Here is a 19,789-nt window from a genome sequence, read left to right as displayed (position 1 = left end):
GCACTCTGACTCCAAAGCCCACTCTCCTACCCCGGGCCCACCTGGCTTGAGGATGAGCTTATGGCTCTGATGGGGTCTTGTTGCCCTCCTTCTACTCATGGGTTTCCTAACAGTGGAGACATGGCCCTGACAGCCCTGGGGTCACAGAACAGGGCCAGGCCCAGAGGAAGATGCTCAGTAATTCCAGGAACAGAAGCCTTCCCTGATTCCCCTAACTCCAGATACAGGGAGAAGGAACCCCAGGAGGAGCTGAACAGTTTCTTTCAAAGGTAGGATATATGGAGCCTCAGGTTTTCATGCATGTCCACAATCAAACAAACAAGAAAAACCAAGGGCTGGAATTCTCATTGTTCCATGCTTCCTGGCTCCTGAGTGGCTTCAGTTCTACAGAAAACACATACCAGGGTTCTCCGAGCTCTGCTGAGGTGCCATGGTGGGATAATGAGGCCAGAGGAAGAAGACAGGCAAACGGGTGGGGTGGGGAGAGGAATCTGAAGGGCAGGCCATGGCAGGGACTACAGGGCAGGGCAGGGGCTGAGGAGGCCAGTACCTTTTTAAGGCGGTGCCCCCAAGTTCAGCTTCAGAAACTGCCTCCTTGTCAAGGATCTTCTCATTCCGTGTCTGTCAAGGAAAAGAAGCAGGAAGGGTGAGTTCTGGCCACCAACACACCAAGGGAAGTTGACAGGAGGTCAGTGCAAGAGCTGACCCTGGATTGCCTCTTGTGAGCAGGACTGATGTCCACACAGATCTATAATGCCCATTGGTCAGTTTCTGGCTACAAGTGGGCCTAACACTCGCATAGGTATGTGATCCAGGCTTGGCCAATTAGAGCTCCAAGAGAGAACCCCAAGGAAAGAGTCTTTTTAGAAGTTATTCTGAATGTGGTGACAGCAACCAAGCACCCAGTGGCCACTGTTCTGTTGGTGGTGACAGCAGCGACCTCAAGATTCAGCAGAGAATGGGATTTTCATTTTACCACTAACGTAACTGGAGCCCAGAGAGGGAGAGAATGACTCATTCAGGATCACACAGCTACTCAGAGGCCTTGCTTTTCTGAAAGGCACAGTTGAAACCAAGAGAGGGCAAGCACCTGGCCAGGAACACAGACACCCAGCCTCTCTCCAGACACGGAAGGATGGGGCTGGCAGAGGGCTCCTCACAATTCCTCAACCACCTGCTGAAACAATGGGGTAGAGATCCCAGGATTGAGGAGCCCAAAATGCAAGGGTGTGATTGGTGGGACAGAGTTAGCCTCCTCCCTGTCACACCCCCGCAAGTGAGGGACTTTGCAGAGCAGCCAGGTGCCAAGAGAACATGATGGCCTGTTACCCTACTCACCTCTTTCCAACTGTTGTCCTGTTTCTCCAGGTCTGAGTGCTTCAGGATCCAGGGTTCAGCAGCCTTCTGCAGCTGGGCAAGGGTAAAGATGATGGTCAATGGCAGGCATGGCTGATGAGTGGGCCTTTGTCTGTGCAAGGCCACTTCCCAGGTTCTGCTCAGAGCCCGGATGACCCAGTCATGGACTAAGAGCCATTTTCCCTTGGGCAGCAGCTCTGAGCCACTAAAAGATGGATTTGGTGAAAGCAACCACTTACAGGCATCCTTATAGATGCCATTCTATGTGCTACAACAACCGCTGTCACAACTATGTTACTTCATGCTACAATTCCTGGATGGGCTAGGTCAGCTAAGCAGCAGCTGAATCACATGAAAGTCTGGGCTCCGTACTAGGAATGAGTATATTAGATGGAATGTGACCGGCCTCTACTCGTGAACAGCTCTCTATGAAAGAGGCAAATAAGTATAAACAATATGTATTTTATGATAACATGATTGACTTAAAAAAAGGGAATCTGGGCAGCCCCAGTGGCCCAGCGGTTTAGTGCTGCCTTCAGCCCGGGGTGTGATCCTGGAGACCTGGGATTGAGTCCCACATCAGGCTCCCTGCATGGAGCCTGCTTCTCCCTCTACCTGTGTCTCTGCCTCTCTCTCTCTCTCTCTCTCTCTCTGTGTCTGTCATGAATAAATAAATAAAATCTTAAAAAAAAAAAAAAAAGGAATCTCTGAATATAAAATTAAGCAGCAAGAAAGGGAGGAATGGGTTAAAGTATATTTTTGCAATATTTGGGTCTCATATAAAGATGAAGTCCTGATTTATATAATTTAAATAAAAAGTAAAATGAAGGAAAAAGTCAAAAAGAGTGGTATACAGCAGCTTGGTAAATGGCAGCTGGGTGCATGATGTGTAGTAGGGTGTAACGGTCAATGATGGTTTTTTTCCTATTCCCCCCTCTTTTGGTCCTCAAAGGACTCTAATTTTCCCAAATTTTCGGGCTTTGCTAGCTCTAGGGGTAGGCACATGACTTACAACTGGCCAATCAGCCTTGTGGAAAAGGAAAACTCTCTATTACCACTGCTAACCTGGGATGATATGAGCACAAAACAGTGACCATATTTGAAGACAGCTTTGGCTTATGAATAAAGCACAGAGGAGAGCAAGCCTGAGAGACTGGCAGAGAGGCAGATGTAGCACCTATTGCCTTCTCTGAGCACCTGGATCCAGCTATAACTGAAGGAGATCCCAGCCCCGGACTTCTCCCACAATGAGTCCCCATTGTGGTTGGAGCAGGCCTCACCTGGCTCAGACGGTTCTGCAGCTCCTTCACCTGCTGCTCCACCTGCTGCTTCTCACCCTGAAGCCGCTCCACCAGCTGCAGCTTTTCCTGGCTCCAGTTGCGCTCGCTGATCTGTAGCTGCCGTGTCAGCTCCATGACAGCACTGTAGGACTCAGCCAGCAGGTGCTGCTGCTCCTCACGCTCCCTCTGTAGGGCTGCCTTCCAGTCGGGCCCTGCCCGCTCCCCGGCCCCTTTGCCAGTCTTTAGCTCCACCTGCAGCAGAAGGAAGAGCAAACTGGGTGGCTGGCACCAGGAGACCCCTCCTCTCTGGCTCCCTCTCCACCCTCCTTCACTCTCAGGCACCAGCAGGGGGCGGTGGGGGAGAGCTCTCCTCTGAAGAACCCCCACCTGCTGACCATCCCATGCAGAACTAAGCCCTCCTCAAATTGGGGGTTGCATGGAGCTCGTTTCACTTGCCAAGCTCCATGCTAAGGGCTTCTCAAGCATTATCTCGGTATCCTCATGAAATCTCAGCAAGACAACTGCTTTTCTCGATATTTTAGGGAAGAGAAAGAGGTTCAAAGAGGTTATTTGTCCCAGGTCACACAGCTACAAAATGGCAGTTTCCTAGTTACCGCTTCTCATATTCTAACAACTCTTACAAGTGGTCTGGGTTTATGGTTAGTGGGGGACATGTGCCCACAGTCACACAATGAATGTGTGCAGGAATGAATCCAGTGTGATGGCTTTCACGGCACCAAGCCTCGGGGTGGCAGGAGGTAAACACAAAGCCTCAAGCCTCAGTGTACCTTCCCAGGCTGTGGTTTGGTATGTGGAACCCAATATGGGCCGGTCAGCTTCCCAGTGGGTAGGGGCATCTAGAATGGCTCGGTTTAGGGATCAGGAAGAAATGTGCAGATGGGGCAGGAGCTATGAGCTCTACAGGGAGGGTGAGAGGAAAGAAGGGTGGCACAGGGAAGCCAGAAGTCTGTGCGCACTGGGAAGAAGGTTGAGATCATAGTGAGTGAGAGAAGCCAGGAGAGACAGAAGTTTGGGGAGCCAGGGTCAAATCTGCCACTTATTTGCTGAGTGTAAGAACCTGGTAAAGAACCTTAACCCTTCTGTGCTGGTTTTGTTACTCATCCAGCAGAGATTATCAGTGTACCCACCCCCAAGGAGCCCGTGATGACCAGAAAGGCAGCCTGCCACAGGGGCAGGCTCGGAGGAAGCTGGGACCTGAAGAGTCATGGCAGTTGGTGGCGGTGGAGAAGGTCAGGGCGTTTTCTTTGGGAAGAAACCCACCATCTCACTTTTCAGACCAGAGGAAGGCAGCAACTTGCCCCCTAGCACACAGCAGAGACCACACCTCCAGGGCTCCTGGTTAAGGCTCCTGCAGTCACACTGGATTGTGGGGAGGGGAGTAAAACAAAGCCAGGTAGCAAGGGATGAAGGGGATCCTTTTGAGGAGATGGGGGAGCAAATGAGGACAGCAGGCAACAGAAGTCTGGCTACACGTGTGAAGGATGTGACCAGGTACAGACAGGTAGTTAAGCATCTGGCCTCACCTGTGAACCCATGGTGGTGCAGCAGAAGTGCCTATGACGTCCCATGCCCATTTGTCAATCCTCCACCTTCCTTTCTTGGCCCAGTGACTTCCAGTCCCCAGTGTTTCTGGCACCTTTGCTGTGTGACTCAAGGTAAATCTCTTGCCCTCTCTGGACTACAAGAGGAGGTGAAGAGGTGGTTCCTATGCCTCTTAGAAGCATGGCTTGGGCATTGTGCTCTCAGATCTAACACCCCTGAGGGCTTAGATGAGGGAGGAATAAAAGGGGGGAATGTCTCTGACAGGTCGGGGACTCACCTGGGCAGTATGGCTCTTCAACTCTGCCCGTTCTGTCTCCCAGGTGGCCTTGGCCTTGGCAAACTGCTGCTGGAGCTCAGTCAGACCACGGCGCTCATCCCGAAGCAGCCAACACAGCTCCTTCAGCGTCACCTTCATGTCAGCCAGTGTCTTGATATACTCATTGGGCTGCAGATGGGGGCAAGGCCTGAGTCAGCAGCTTGGGAGGGGTGGGAAGGGGAGCCTGGGCTAGGAGCATTTACCCAGAGCCCAGCCCAGTACTCTATGTGGTCTTGAGCAATCCCCATGACCTCCCCAGATCATCTCACCCAGGTAAGCCCAGGCCTGGCCACCTCCTAGGCTGACACATACCCCAGCCTCACATAAAACCTCCTGAGGTCACAGCAATTGTTATTCAGCCTAAATGTGAGATGGGCCCTGACTTCTTCGAGCTTCTGCAGAGCCTAGGCCCTGGGTCTTTATCCTTGCCCAAGATCTGTCTCTCTGACCCACCGTGGGCCACATCCAGGTACCCCATAATATCTAATTATGTCTATTTCAATAAATGTGTATATTTCTATTAATTATAAACACATATATTATTTAATTTTGAATCCAAGCTATCTATGCAGCCTCCGTAACAGCCTGACTCAGGCCCCATCATCTCTCCTTGGCCCATGACCTATTTCCTACCTACCCAAGCTAACTGTGTATGACCCTGGGAGCCTGACCCCATCACTTTCTGCCCCATGGCTTGATTTGAGGGTTCCTAACTCCAGACCACAAGGCGTCTCTTCATATGACCCCAACTTGATGTCCTTAACCCTACTATGTACATCCCAACCCATAGCCAATCCCAGAATACCCTGCCACACCTCTGCAAACACAGTTACCATGGTCCAAAAGGGCCTTTGCCCCATTCTCTATTATGCAAGCTCCTATTCATCCTTCCAAACCCTCCACCTATTATCCCTTCACTGTGACACTGTCCCCTACACTCTAGACAGAATTAACTGCTCTCTTGCATGTGACCACAGTCCAACTGCTGTCACTGCCACCAGATGACTTATCAGCCCCACAGCACTAAGCATCTGGGGCCAGTAACCAGGTAATAACCATCTGCAGCTCCAGTGCCCCATGCAAGACAGGTCAGAGAAGATGGAAGGAAGTGATTATCAAACAGACAAAGGAAGCATGGGCAGGACAGGACTGGGAAAGGACTGGGAACGCACCGTATTTTGGGTCCAGCTGTCCCCCGTGCAGGTCTTGTTATCTGAATGCTGGGCATTTAATTCTTCTTCCTCCATTAGCAGGTACAGCTCCTTCATGCTATTTACCTATTTTTAAAAAGCCACATTCATTAGGGACTGGAAGGGTGCCATGCCTGGAGTCTGAGCATCAGGAGAGGGGATTGAGGCTAGTGGCCCAGATGGAAAGGGTATGACACATCCGGGTAGAAAGAAAAAAGGGGGATTTATGGTCCAGGACGGACCAACGGTACTCTAGTTTGACACTGATTTCCCAGATTTTAACTTGGGCTCCTAGGCACCATCTAGGCCTAGGAGTACAGCTGGGAAGGCAGGCCCCTCTCTCCTCCAATGCCACCTCTGTCCCAAGGGCCATCAGGCATCCTTGAGAGCTACTCAGAAATAACCATGTTGCCAGATGAGGTCTACAGGTAGGCCCTGTGGATGGAATAAAAGGCCCAAAGGGACCCCCATAATTATAGAAAAGGCAACCAAAAGTTTGGGTGGACAGAGAGAACCTTCCTGGGAGGAGGTTTGCTGCTGATGGATTCTGGGTAGAAGTCCAGAGCCACCCAAGGAAACCAGGGTACTAGTTCAGGATGAGAATGAAGCAGAAAGAAGCCAGGTTCTGACTGGAGTGCCTATCCATCATTCACTCAAAAAATATTTACTGAAAACCTACCATGCACCAGGCCCTATGTTCAGAGCTGGGGATAAGCCAGGGAGCAAGACAGACAAAAACCCTTGTCCCCTTTAGCTTCCATTCCAGTAGCGGGAAAACATACAAATAAGTGAAATGTATGAAACAGCATTAAATATTTGGAACATCACACAGTGAAGTGTCAAGGAGAAAAGCAAGCAAAGAGCTGGGATGTGCTGCATGTGGCTAGTCAAGGAGGGCCTCAGAGAGATGCTGATATTTGGGCAAAGCCCTGAAAGAGGTGAGAGACTAAGTAATGTGAACTGCAGGTCGAGAATTCCAGGGAAAGGGCACAGCAAATGCAAAGGCCCTGAGGTGGGAACATGTCTGTTTGAGGGAAGCAAGAGAGCCAAGGAGAAAGTGAGAGAGGTACGGGGAACAAGCCTAGTGGACCAGGCTCAAGACTTGTAGGGACTCTGGCTTCTGCTCTAGGTGAAATGGGAGCCAGGGGAGGACTGTGAGCTGAGAAGTGATCCCCACCTGACTTTTGGTTTCACGAGATCACTGCAGCTGCTGAGCCTACTGGGCAGCAACAGAACCTCCATCAGAAAATTTTGGAGGATGCCATCCACGTGGAGCCTATGCCACCTGGGGTACCTCCCCATACCCAGCTGAAATGCAAAATGCTTGATGGAAGGGTGCAAGGATAGAGAAAAGAGACCAGTAAGAGGCTGCAGTAAAAATCCAGGGAATGAGTGATGGTGGCTCAGCCAGGAGGGATGGCAGAGTGGCTAGGTCAGACTCTAGATAGATTCTGGATAGATTCACAATGTGCAAGAAAGGCCATTTAAGTCATATTTAAGTCAGCTTATCCTCGGGATAAGCTCCCGAGGGAGCAGGTGTAGGTAAGGGAGAGACATGGCCCAAGGGCTGAGCCTGGGAGACTCTGATGTTAAGGGAGGTCAGGGAGAAAAGGAGGGTCCAGCCAAAGAGATCAAGAAGGAGCAACCAGTGAGGTGGAAGGAAACCCAAGAGAGTGTAATGTCCTAGAAACCAAATGAAGGGCTTCTAGTGTCAGGGCAGGTACCAAGGGGAAGTATGGGGAGGGGGCAGGGCAGGGCCTACCTGAATTAACACCCCAATTCTGTCCCTGGTCATGAGTATCCAAACATACAGACCTTGGTTGTCTGTATACACAGATGCATGATTCTTTCCCCGAAATCCTTGAGTCCAGGTGTGCTTGGAATTCAGAATGCTCAGGACTTTAGAAAGACAACATGGTACCTACACTATATATCGTACAACTGCCCCAACAGGTCTGGTGTACCACTCTATGCTCAAGCCAAGCACACTCATGCTTCCCCTATAAACATATGAATATTAACATGAGATGGGATAAAGGTTTTGTGCCAAATGAATGTCAGGCCAACCTTTTCCAACTGAGTTAGATGCAACCAAACACAGATTTTGTTAAGAGCTTCCAGATTTCAGGATTGAGGCAAGTAATCAAAGATCTTTATCTGCAGTAGAATGGGAATAATAATTATTTCCATATCATAGCATATTTATAAAGATGAAATGGAGTAATCCACCTGAAGTATTTAAAACAGTACCTAGAACACTACACTCAGTGCCTAGGGTTTATCATTCACATGTATAGTGTCATTTCACACATACAATTTTGCATGTGTGGACACATATATTCTTTGAGAGTAAGAATATATATTAAGTTTATTATTTATATAGCTATATATGTGTGTTTAGATTATATTTATGCAAATGTATGTATCTGTTTTGACAATATATGTGGTTATATCTTTTTTTAAAGATTTGAGAGAGAGAAGGAGGGAGAGCACAAGTGGGGGGTAGGGGAAGGAGCAGAGGGAGAAGGACAAGCAGATTCCCCACTGACCAGGGAACCCCATGCAGGGCTCAATCCCAGGACCCTGAGATCATGACCTGAGCTGAAGGCAGATGCTTTACTGACTGAGCCAGCCAGGTACCCCATAATATCTAATTATGTCTATTTCAATAAATGTGTATATTTCTATTAATTATAAACACATATATTATTTAATTTTCTACACTTATCTCTTTTTTTTTAAATAAAGATTTTATTTATTTATTCATGAGAAACAGAGAGAGAGAGAGAGAGAGAGAGAGAGGCAGAGACACAGGCAGAGGGAGAAGCAGGCTCCATGCAGGGAGCCTGATGTGGGACTCAATCCCGGGACTCCAGGATCAGGCCCTGGGCGGAAGGCAGGTGCTAAACCTCTGAGCCACATAGGGATCCCCTTATCTTTTTTTTTTTCTAAAGTAAGTTTCTTTTTCTCTTTGTTGCTCAAGTACATGGAAATATCTAGAAAGGTTTATACCAAATATGGAGGATTTGCCTGAGACAAACTGACTTAAAATATAGATTATGTGGTCTCCAATTCACTTCGGAGGGGGTAGGAAAATATCCAACTCAGAAGCCAAAACTGGCTTCCTGGAAAATCAATATGGTGGTTAAAAAAATCAATATGGTGGTTCCCCAAAATATTAAAAATAGAACTACCATGTGAACCAGCAATCCCACTTCTGGGTACATATCCAAAGGAAATGAAATCTGAATCTTAAGGAGCTATCTGCAGGCCCATATTCACTGCAGCTTTATTCACAAAGCCAAGATATAGAAACGACCTAAGTGTTCACAAATGAATGGATAAAGAAAATGTGGTGTATGGGATGCCTGGATGGCTCAGTGGCTGAGTGTCTGTCTTTAGCTCAGGGCATGATCCCGGGGTCCTGGGATTGAGTCCTACATCAACTCACTGTGGGGAGTCTGCTTCTCCCTCTGCCTATGTCTCTGCCTCTGTCTGTGTTTCTCATGAATAAATAAATAAAGTCTTTAAAAAAAATGTGGTGTATGTATATACAATACCATAGAATATTATCAGTCATAAAAAAGAAGAAAATCTGGGACATCTGGGTAGCTCAGTGGTTGAGTATCTGCCTTTGGCTCTGGGCGTTAATCCTAGGGTCCTCGGATCAAGTCCTGCCTCAGCTCCCCAGAGGGCGCCTGCCTGTCCCTCTGTCTATGTCTCTGCTTCTCTCTCTGTATCTCTCATGAATAAATAAATAAAATCTAAAAAAAAAAAAGAAGAAGAAGAAAATCCTGCCATTTTTGATAACATGGATGGACCTAGTAGACACTATGCTAAGTGAAATAAGCCAGATACAGAAAGATAAATACTGCAAGATCTCATTTACATGTGGAATGGAAAAAAAGTCAAACTCATACAAGCAGTGAGCTTGTATGTGGAATGGAAAAAAAATCCAAACTCATAAAAGAAGTGAGCAGAACAGTGGTTGCCAAGGGCAGGGAGGAGGGGGTGGGGGTGGGGGGTGATAGGGAGATGTTGGTCAAAGAGTACAAAGTTTCAGTTATGCAGGATGAATAAGTTCTGGAGATCTATGTACAACATGGTGACTATAGTTAACAATACTGTATTGTATAACTGAAATTTGCTGAGAGTTGGGATGCCTGGGTGGCTCAGCAGTTAAGTGCCTTCCTTCAGCCCAGGGCATGATCCTGCATACAGCCTGCTTCAATCTCTACCTGTGTCTCTGCCTCTCTTTCTGTGTCTCTCATGAATAAATTAAACCTTAAAAAAAATTTAAAAACTGCACACACACACACACACACACAAAAGAAATTTGCTGAGAGTAGACCTAAGTACTCATACTATTAAAAAAAAAAAACAAAAAAAAGAGGGGCACCTGGGTGGCTTAGTTAGTTAAGCATATGACACTTGATTTCAGATCAGGTCATGATCTCAGGGTCATGAGATCTAGGCCCATGTCAGACCCTGTGCTGGGCATGGAGTATGCTTACGATTCTCTCTCTCAGGGTACTTGGGTGGCTCAGTAGGTTCAGCATCTGACTCAGGATTTCATGGGTCATGATACTGAGCCCAGTGTCAGGCTCTGGGCTTAGCAGGAAGTCTGGCTTAAGATTCTCTCCCCCTCTGTCTCTCTCCTCATTAGCTCTCTTGTGCTCTCTCAACGTGAGCATGTGTACTCTCTCATGAATAAATAAATAAAATCTTTTAAAAAGAGAGACAACAGACAAAGAGGCAGAGACATAGGCAGAGGGAGAAGCAGACTCCCCCAACGCAGGACTCAATCCCAGTATCTTGGGATCATGCCCTGAGCCAAAGGCAGACACTCAACCACTGAGCCACCCAGGTGTCCCTAACTAAATAAATCTTAAAAAAAAAAAAAAAAAAAAAAAAGATTCTCTATTTCTCTCTCCCTCTGCCTCTACCTCCTCCCCCATACACACACTCTCTCCCCCTCTCCTCCAAAAAACAAAAACAAAGAAAAAGAAAGAAGGAAAGAAAATGTAACTATGTGAAGTGATACGGACATGTTAATTAGCTTGATTGAGGTGATCATGTATCAAAATGTTAAGTTGTACCCCTTATGTATATACAACTTCTGTGTAAAATAAATGTGGCTTACACATATATACAATGGAATATTATTCAACCTTAAAAAGAAAGGAAATTCTGCAACATGCTACAACATAGATGAACCTTGAGGACATGATGCTCGAAGACATGTGAACTAAGCCAGCCACAAACGGACAGATACTATGATTTCTTTCATATTAGGTACTTAGTGGACAAAATCACAGAGGCAGAAAATAGAATGGTGGCTGCCAAGAACCAGGGGAGGTGGTCATAGGGAATTTTCTAAGGGGTACAGGGTTTCAGCTGTGCAAAATGAAGAGTTCTGAAGATGGATAATGGTGATGGTTGCATAGCACTGTGAATATACCTAATATACACTAATGTACTGTAAACTTAAAAATGGTTAAAATGGGGGGAGGGCACCTGGGCTACTCAGTACATTATGCATCTGATTCTTGATCTCAGCTCAGGTCTTAATCTCAGGGTTGTGAGTTCTAGTCCTGCATTTGGGCTCTATGCTGGGCTCCATGCTGGGTGTGGAGCCTACTTAAATTAATGAATTAAGTAAAATAAAATAGTATATTCATAAGTCAAAAATAAGCAGCAATAAAAAATGTACTGGATTGTTCCCCCTATGAGCCACCAAAAAGCAACAAAAACTACTTCTATAAAATTTGGTGAATCTCAAAAAATTATATTGAGCAAACAAAGCCAGGCACTAAAGACTACATGCACTTATATGAAGTTTTAGATTAGGCAAAATAACCCATGGCAAAAGAAATCAGAATAGTGCTGACAGCTGGGGTAGGCATATTGACTGGAATAGTAGGGATCCTTTGGGGTCACTGGAAATGAGCTCTGTTGTGATCTGGGTTGGGGACTATAGAGATGTATGTGACAAAACTTCATCAGTTGTACACTTAGGATGTGTGCACTTTATTATATGCAATGTATACTTTAAAAGAGTTACAAGCAGTATATACTCTATCTGCATATAATATAGAATTAACAAAACTAGATTATTAAATTTACCTAGACACCATTGCCTGCTGAGGACTCTGAGGTTCATTACGAAGGGAAATGAACAAGTATTAGAGAGGTGTTAAAGACCTATCAGCCCCCAAAGAGACTTTCTCCTGGTGAGGCAGGACCAAGTCTGTCTTCACCATAGTAACCCCAGCACCTGGCAGAAAGCCCAGTAAAGAGCTGGTTCTCAACAAGTAGATGCTGAACAAGTGAATGAATGCAGGGATGGAAGCCTGCAAGCTGATGGCTTGGAGATGAGCCTCAGCGCTATGACAATGCCAGCTAGGTGTCCCTCTAGTTCTATCTTCTCCGCCCTACACCCCTGCCCTAGTCCTGGTACCAGGGAACCATACCTCAAGGAAGTCATCCCCCTCGCTGGGCAAAATCTTGCCCTGCCGCCAACGCTTGAGGAACCACCTGAGCTTCATGAAAAGCAGCAGGAAGTTGTGTTTGAACTGTTGGGACTCCTGCACCAGCATGTTCTTCTCCTGGCTCCAGAATTTCTGCTCCAGCCTCCGCTGGAGGCTCAGACTCTGCAGCTCAAACTCTCGCCTCAGGAGTGCCCTCTGCTGGTCCTCCTTCAGCTGGGAGGGAGAAAAGAGAGTGAGTGAGCACACCCACCCCCCCACCCCCCACCCCGCTTTCTTCCCAGCACTACCCCTTGCCATTCCAGGCCTCAGATAAAAGACAAGAAAGTTTGGGAGGTGGCTGTTGGTGATCTCTGCCAGGGACTCTACCAATATCAGCTCATTCTGTTGAGATAAACTCCAGGGAAGAGAAGTTCATAAAAGCAGCAGCAATCACAATTATGGATCATTGAGAAGTAGGATTTGAACCCGGCTCTGCCTCACTATAAAAACCATGACATCACATAATGAGCAAATACTGGCTGCCAAAGAGAGTTCACAACAACTCTCACATCTGATAAGGAACCTGGGATGGTGAGCAATGAAGGCAGGAAGGGGTGACCCATATGGAGTACAAAGTACATGCTGGGAGAGAGACTATGCCAATCCCTAGGAAATAATGCAATGTCATGACTTAGCAGAGACGTGGATGTGCAGCCTTGGAAAAATGCTTCAGCTCCCTAGGCATCAGTCTCCCCATCTATGAAATGGGGACACCTCACAGGTGAAATCCTGAGAACTAAGGGACATAATGTGTGAAAAGAGCATTGCACAGCCCTGACATACAGGAAGGGCTTCATACATGCTTTCTATTAGCAGAACTATCAAAGCAGAACTTTGATTAGTGGCCAGACCTATGGCCCATTCTGGTACAGGTTTTGAGCTCTGATGGGGGCAATATGTCATGGTTGGGAATCTGAGGCCCAGAGAGGAGACAGGATTGGCCTGAGGTCAAACAGGCAGTCAATGACCACCCCAAGATTCCAGTCCAAGTTAATGCACAATCAAGTACAGGGAGGGCCAAAAGACTCAGGTTTCCCGATGCCCTTAGCTTCTGATGCCTCGTGGAACCCTAAGGTGTCTGCCTTCAGTTCAAGGAAGAGAAGACAGAGTCGGTGCTAGGGTGAGGGTGGGGGGACACAGGGCACCACCCACCTGGCCCATCTTCTGGTTGAAGTTGTCGGCCTCCTCCTTGCGTAGCTGCCGCTCCTGGGAGAGCTGCTCTTGCAGGCCCCGGAGGCTGTCATGAGCCTCTGCCAGCACGAGCTGCAGCTCCTTGATCTGGGATAGGGATGAGGGACACAGACAGAGGGGGAGAACATGAAGGGGACAGAGCCGTGGTCAGAGGACAAGAGAAGAGGGGGGTTCCAAGCTGTCCTTGGAGTACAAATCAGGCACACTGGCTGACCCTACTTCAGGAAGTTGTTATGACAATTAAAATTGTGCACATCAAATCTAGCTATTATTGTAATGTCACCTGGATACTTTCTCTCTTTAAAATACATCTGAAGAAAATGTAAGAAAGAGAAAACTAAGGTTGATTCACAAAGATGTTCCTTGTCTCATTGTTTATCACTTCAAAATTTTAGAAACACCATGGATAAATAAAGGCATTAATATGTGTGGTTAATAAGTCTATACATATGTAAAAGTCTATTCAATTGTACACTTAAGGGTAGTGTCCCTCATTGCACATATTTTATTATGTTATGCTTCAATAAAAAATAAATAAAAGAGGGACACCTGGGTAGCTCAGTGGTTGAACATCTGCCTTTCACTCGGGTTGTGATCCCAGAGTCCTGGGATTGAGTCCCACCTCAGACTCCCCACAGGGAACCTGCTTCTCCCTCAGCCTATTTCTCTGCCTCTCTCTCTGGGTCTCTCATGAATAAACAAATAAAATCATAAATAAATAAATAAATAAATAAATAAATAAATAAATAAATAAATAAAATATCCTTCAATAGAAAAACAGGAAGGACATGGACACATACACTTAAATGTGAACGGTGGTTAATTTGATCTTAACTTGCCTCTTCATATCTTTATGCGATGCTGCTTAGGGGCTTTGCTGTACTTATGTGTTGTTTATAATGACTATATAATAAAATCCTAAGAGAAAGACAGTAAAACTCTACATTTTGAGGGGAAATTGTATTTATAAGCATGTGTAGCTAAGTACATGTTCTGTTTAGACAACATTTAGGCAATGTTCTGTTAGACATCTATCCTGTTAGATGTCAGGATGATGACTAGATGGGGACCAGAAGGGAAGCTTCAAGGACAGGTCAAATGCTCTGTTTACTAATGTGCTCGCTGATGACACAGGAGTGTTCAGTTTGTGAAGGTTGTTTGAACTGTCCACTTACAAGACAAGCGCTTTTCTCTGTGTGTTTATATACTTTAATTTACAAAAATTTTTTTTTAAGTATTTCTGGCAACACAGAGAAAGTTTTATGCTGTCATGTTAAGCAGGAAAAAAAAAAAGGAAATGTCATCTGCCACTCCTACATAAAACCTTCCCAGGCATGGCAAGATGTCCCTCTGTGAAAAAAAAAAAAAAAGAACCCACATATTATCTGACCAATAACATGGAAACTTAGCAATGGCAGGTACTCTGACTTAAGGTCTATCTTGTATGCTTATTTTATATTAAAGATCCTTGCAGGGCTGGATACTACCTGCTGTCTCTGGTGTTCTCCTTGAACTCAGTGCCTAACACAGAACCTGGCAAATGCAACTGCTCAGTAAAGAGTGGCTGAATGAAACAATAACTGAATGCATGCAGGTAAGCTGGCCTATTTCCTTTTCTCGGAAAATGAGACCTAAGTATCTCATGTTGTGTTTTGTTTTGTTTTTTCCCCTTTATGCCATGGCTGCTAGGAAGCTCGGACTTAGAGAGTTTGATCTATCAAGGGATCTTCTCCCCCTGGATACTTACAGACTGGCCTTCCTGGGACCACAAAATTGCCTTCTCATGGATGTTCAGAAGAAAGTGGTGCTTAGGTTAGGGCACACACAAGGTTCTCCATGGCTCAGGAGTCCCAGGGAAGCTCCGTCCCAATCCATATGAGCCTTTTCCTACTTCAGGTTCATTTATGAAGTGCTAACAGAGACTTAGAAGGCTTGGGAGGGACTCAGAACCACCAGGAATTCCTCAAGGACCAGGGAATCCGAGAAATTCTACAGCCACCACCCACTTGAATTCTCCCATGTTACAAATGGGGGAAGATGCAGCCAGAGAAGGGGAACATGCCCAAGGCCACAAAGCCACAGTGATGGGTGCCCTGAGGCCCTGAGATGCGTCATCCCCCTCCTCCTCCTCCTCCTCCTCACCCAAAGGGGACTAGGCTTTATTTAACAAGGCTTTTCATACATTTAATCCTTTCAACAGCCCTCTGAGGGATCTCCTTTATTGTAAAGGTAAGAAAACTGAGATAAGAGAGGTAAAGTGACTTGTCTACAATCTCACAACCAGTACATAGCAGATCTACAATCTGAACCCAGTCAGCCTGACTGCTGCCCTCCTGCTAAAGAAATGAATGGTTTCATTAAATGACATAAATTATTCAACTCCCAGTGAAATTTAGTATAGCAAAACAAAATCCATCTCTTCAAATGAGTTTATAAGCTTCCTTTTATCAGGCTGAAAGAATGGGTCAAACGTCCTTGTCTCCCTTTTAGCCCTTGCTGCCAGGAAGCAGGGAACGAAACAGAATACTCAGAGTCCGTATCATCATCAGCTAAGCTTCTCCACGGATCACCCAGCCTCTGGGAGGCCCCAGCCACTCTCCTCCTGCCCTCCCCCTTGCTTGATCAAGCCTAAACCCACCTCAGAGGCATAGGAATCATTGTCTTCAGCTCTGTAAGGCCTGAAGTTCCGGCTGGGGTCAGGCTTGGAGTCCAAGTCACCACCACGGAAGGGCTCTCGTATCCTGGGTTCCCATTCCGGCAGATCCCTGAAGTCAGGCGGCTGCACCCAGAGCCATAGGCAGAAGAGATGAAAGGTAATAATGAGGAGGGGCTCAATGGGTGCCAGAAGCAGCCAACCCTCCAGCCCCAGGGCTCTGGTCTCTACAAAAGGCTCTGACCAGCCACCTGAGGGCTGGGGCCTCAGTGGATTCAGCTCTGCAGCCCAGATCCAGCCCTACAACTACTTGGTGAGTCTCTGTCCAAAGGATGAATGAGTAGCTAAGTGGTGAGTGCAAACCCTGATCTGGTGAATGTCTGTCTTGCACACAAACCTTCCGAGCCAGCCTCAACTGTCCTACCACACGTGCAGCCCCAGCTCATTCCTACCTCAAGAAGAACCAAGGGGGACACCTAACATGGGAGGAGTCTGCTTGCTTAAAAAAGCAAGAAAAATCAAGCCAGATCAACAGGGCACAGACTAAAGATATTATGGTACGATACACCGTGTAGCTATCAAAAGGAAGAGCTACCTCTCTCTACAGACATAGGAAGATCCCTTACACTGCTCTCAGGAGGAATATGCTCCCTGCAACTCAGCCATGCTCCTTCCGGTTATGCTGCCTTCACACAGACCACTCCCTCTGCTTAGAACACTCTTTCCCTGCTAATTGACCCTGCTGTTCTCAGCTCAGATCAGAGGCCTTCCCTGGCCTGGAGTCTAGATCATTTTCCTTGTTCCCAGAACCAAGTGCCCTTCCTTGAAAGCCCTCATATCTGTCATTTCACATTCAGTGGCCTGATATTTTGATTAACATCTTTCTTCCCCACTAGATGACAGGGGGCGGGGTGAGGCAAGAATCAGGTCTGTTTTTGCTTACCATGGTACCTCCAGCACTGACACAAAAAGTATATGAGCATTAAAGATAGCAGCATAAGCACATGAACCACTAGATACATTACACAAGAAAAATCAGTTGTGTGGCCACAGTACTTATCACATAAAATAACTTGGGTGAAAAACAAGTACATGAGAGGATACATACAGTAAGACTTAAAAGGGCACGCTATGATGACATGGTCTGGGTCTGACCCACTTGACACACACAGCCACTGAGCACTTGACATGTGCCTACTGGGACCAAAGCGCTGAAATTTCAACTGCATGTCATTTTTACTGATTGAAATGTAAGTAGCCACATCTGGCTATTGGCTTCTGTACTGGACAGCCCTGCTCCAGACTACTAATAGTGGTACCAGCAGGTAGTAAGAAGCAGCAAGGAGGAGGCTCTCTCCTTTTTATCAGGCACGTCTGAAACTGCTTGAATGCTATGGATTACTTATTGCAAGGATGTTTTTTTTAGGGGGAAGACAAGTACATTTGCTATTTTAGTTTTTCTAAGTTGTATTTTATAGACATTAAGCCTGGAAGTTAATTCCTTTAGGAAGCCACGTTTCTTGCCTTTGCCTAAGACCTGACTGGATCCTTTTTTTTTTTTTTTTCAATAATACGTGTTTTAAGATCAAAATTGCAAAAGAAACAAAAATAAAGAGCAACCTGGCCAAAAAAAAAAAAAAAAGGCCTTTTCCTCCCTTTTGTCCCTTTTTTACATCAGCCCTCTATGTAACAATAGTAAATTACTAAGTGAATTGTGGCATATTTACTAATTAAATCATATCCAATAATGAGAATGAACACAGTATGGCTATGTGAGACAACAGTGAGTGAAAGAAGCTGGGCCCAGGAGAGTGTGTGCTGTATGATTCAGTTTATATAAAGTTCGAAGATGGAAAAAAGTGCATCAAGAGAGGGGTTACCCTCTTGATGATCTCTCTTGATGGGGATAGTGGCTACAGGAGACATGAGGAGGGGCTCCTGGGGTGCTGGTCATGTTCTAGTTCTCGTTCTGGGTGATGATTACATCAGTGTGTTCCCCTTCGGAAAATCCATTGAGCTGTACACTTGTGTGTGGTATGCCTCTCTGTCCTATGTAGGTTTCAGTACAAAGTTTTTAACAATAAAAGGAATAGGGCCCGTGACTGAGACATCTTACCTGGAAGTCTGAGCCAAGGTCTTTGGCCAAAAGAATCTCCTTGGAGGGCCCCTGAGAGCCCAAGGCAGGCAGTGTTGAGAAGGGCTCCGGTTGCTCCTTGGCAGAGCTCCCGAGGACGCTGTCCGCCTTCCGTGTGAAGGCATTGAGCTCCTGCTGGAGCATGCTCAGCCGCATCAGGATGGCATGGATGAGCTTGGTGTCCCTGGGACCCTCGCTGTTGTCAGGGGCCTCATGTAGCCGAAAGTCAGCACACTCATTGTCCAGATACAGGCGGAGGCCGGCCGAGAAGCCGTTGGCATCGGCCACCAGGACATCGATGGCCTTGCTCACCAGGGCGGCCTGCTCCCTCAGCCCAGGCAGCGCTTCGGCCTCCCTGGCTCTGCAGAGCCGGGCAGCGTGGGGGCCGTGGGCCTCGCTGAGAGCAGCGGGCACACACTGGGCAGAGTCCCCAGCCTCGGCGTCCGTCTCCAGCATCGGCCGTGTGCTCTGGCAGGAGGCAAGATCACAGCGCTGGAGGTTGGACAGCAGCACCCGGTTCTCATACTGCAGCTTCTTGACCTTACCACTGAGCTCCCCAATCTGCAGCTTGGCAGCCGCCAGCTCCTCCTGCGAGGGCTCACTGAGCACAGAGCAGCTGTCTTCCGACAGCGTCACATCCAGCTCGTGCTCTGAGCGGTACTTGGCCAGCTCGGTCAGCAGCAGCTTGTTCTGGTCCTCCAGCTCTGCCGAGGAGCGTCGGAGCAGCTCAGCCTCCTCCTCCACAAACTGCAAGTGTCGCCGCAGCTCCGCCAGGCTCTCCCCGCACTCACTGCCACCCAGCGTAGAGAAGGCCAGGCGAGCCTCCGCACCTCCGCAGCCACCGCCGTGATCCTTCATGTCATCCATCTCTGCCCGCAGGCCTCGGTTTTCTACCTCCAGCTCCACGATGCGGCGGCTCAACAGGTTAGCTTCCTCCTCCACCAGCTTCAGATGTACCTTCAGCTCGGTCTCCCGAGAGTGAGGCGCATCGGCCAGCTCCTCGGCGGACAGAGCGCTGTCCAGGTCACCATAGAGGGAGCGGTACTTGAGCAGCTCCTCTTTCATGCTGTCGTTCTCCTTGGCGAGCTTGGTGAGCTTCTTGCACATGAGGGCTGACTCCTCCTTTGCAAAGTGCAGCTGGCACTTCAGGTCTGCACTGTCCTCCTGGGGCCCGATGGGCACAGAGACAGACATGACCCAGGAAGGTTAGCATCGCGAGGCTCAGTACCAGCCACAGCATTTTGGAGAGCAGTAACTATGTGCTGGGGGTAGGGCAATGAATCCGACTAGGCTCTGACTCTCAAGGAGCAGGGGAAGCAGAGAAGGAGACCTCCTTGACATTGCAGCAAAGATGGAGCATAGTACAGCCTGGGAAGTCCAGGCGGGCTTTCTAGAGTAGGTGATATCCTGCCAGGCAACTGTTGCTGCTACTACTACTTCCATTCCTACTAGGGTTTCCTCATTTGTAAAACGGTGCAATAAAATCACTTCCTCATAGAGCCATAGGGAAGATTAAATGAAATAATGCACAAGAAGTACCTGGCACCCTGACAATCCAGGACCACTTGAGGCTAAC

At 47.4% G+C, this 19,789-nt stretch overlaps 1 protein-coding gene across 1 annotated transcript in view; it reads right to left on the bottom strand.

Annotated features, from left to right (window-relative positions):
• The window catches only part of MTCL2 (microtubule crosslinking factor 2), a 72,598-nt gene that overhangs the window by 14,860 nt on the left and 37,949 nt on the right, over positions 1–19,789 (bottom strand). The window contains exons 5-13 of the mRNA XM_072735976.1: positions 18,196–19,377; positions 16,065–16,205; positions 13,388–13,513; positions 12,179–12,409; positions 5,688–5,792; positions 4,477–4,644; positions 2,637–2,888; positions 1,339–1,410; positions 551–621 (exon numbers count right to left, since the gene is read on the bottom strand). Coding sequence (XP_072592077.1) covers positions 551–621; positions 1,339–1,410; positions 2,637–2,888; positions 4,477–4,644; positions 5,688–5,792; positions 12,179–12,409; positions 13,388–13,513; positions 16,065–16,205; positions 18,196–19,377 — 2,348 coding nt within the window. The remainder of the gene's footprint in view (positions 1–550; positions 622–1,338; positions 1,411–2,636; positions 2,889–4,476; positions 4,645–5,687; positions 5,793–12,178; positions 12,410–13,387; positions 13,514–16,064; positions 16,206–18,195; positions 19,378–19,789) is intronic.

Source organism: Vulpes vulpes, chromosome 14, assembly GCF_048418805.1.
Source record: "Vulpes vulpes isolate BD-2025 chromosome 14, VulVul3, whole genome shotgun sequence".
In the NCBI taxonomy this organism is placed as follows: Eukaryota; Metazoa; Chordata; class Mammalia; order Carnivora; family Canidae; genus Vulpes; species Vulpes vulpes.
This window is presented reverse-complemented; position numbering and strand designations above follow the sequence as displayed.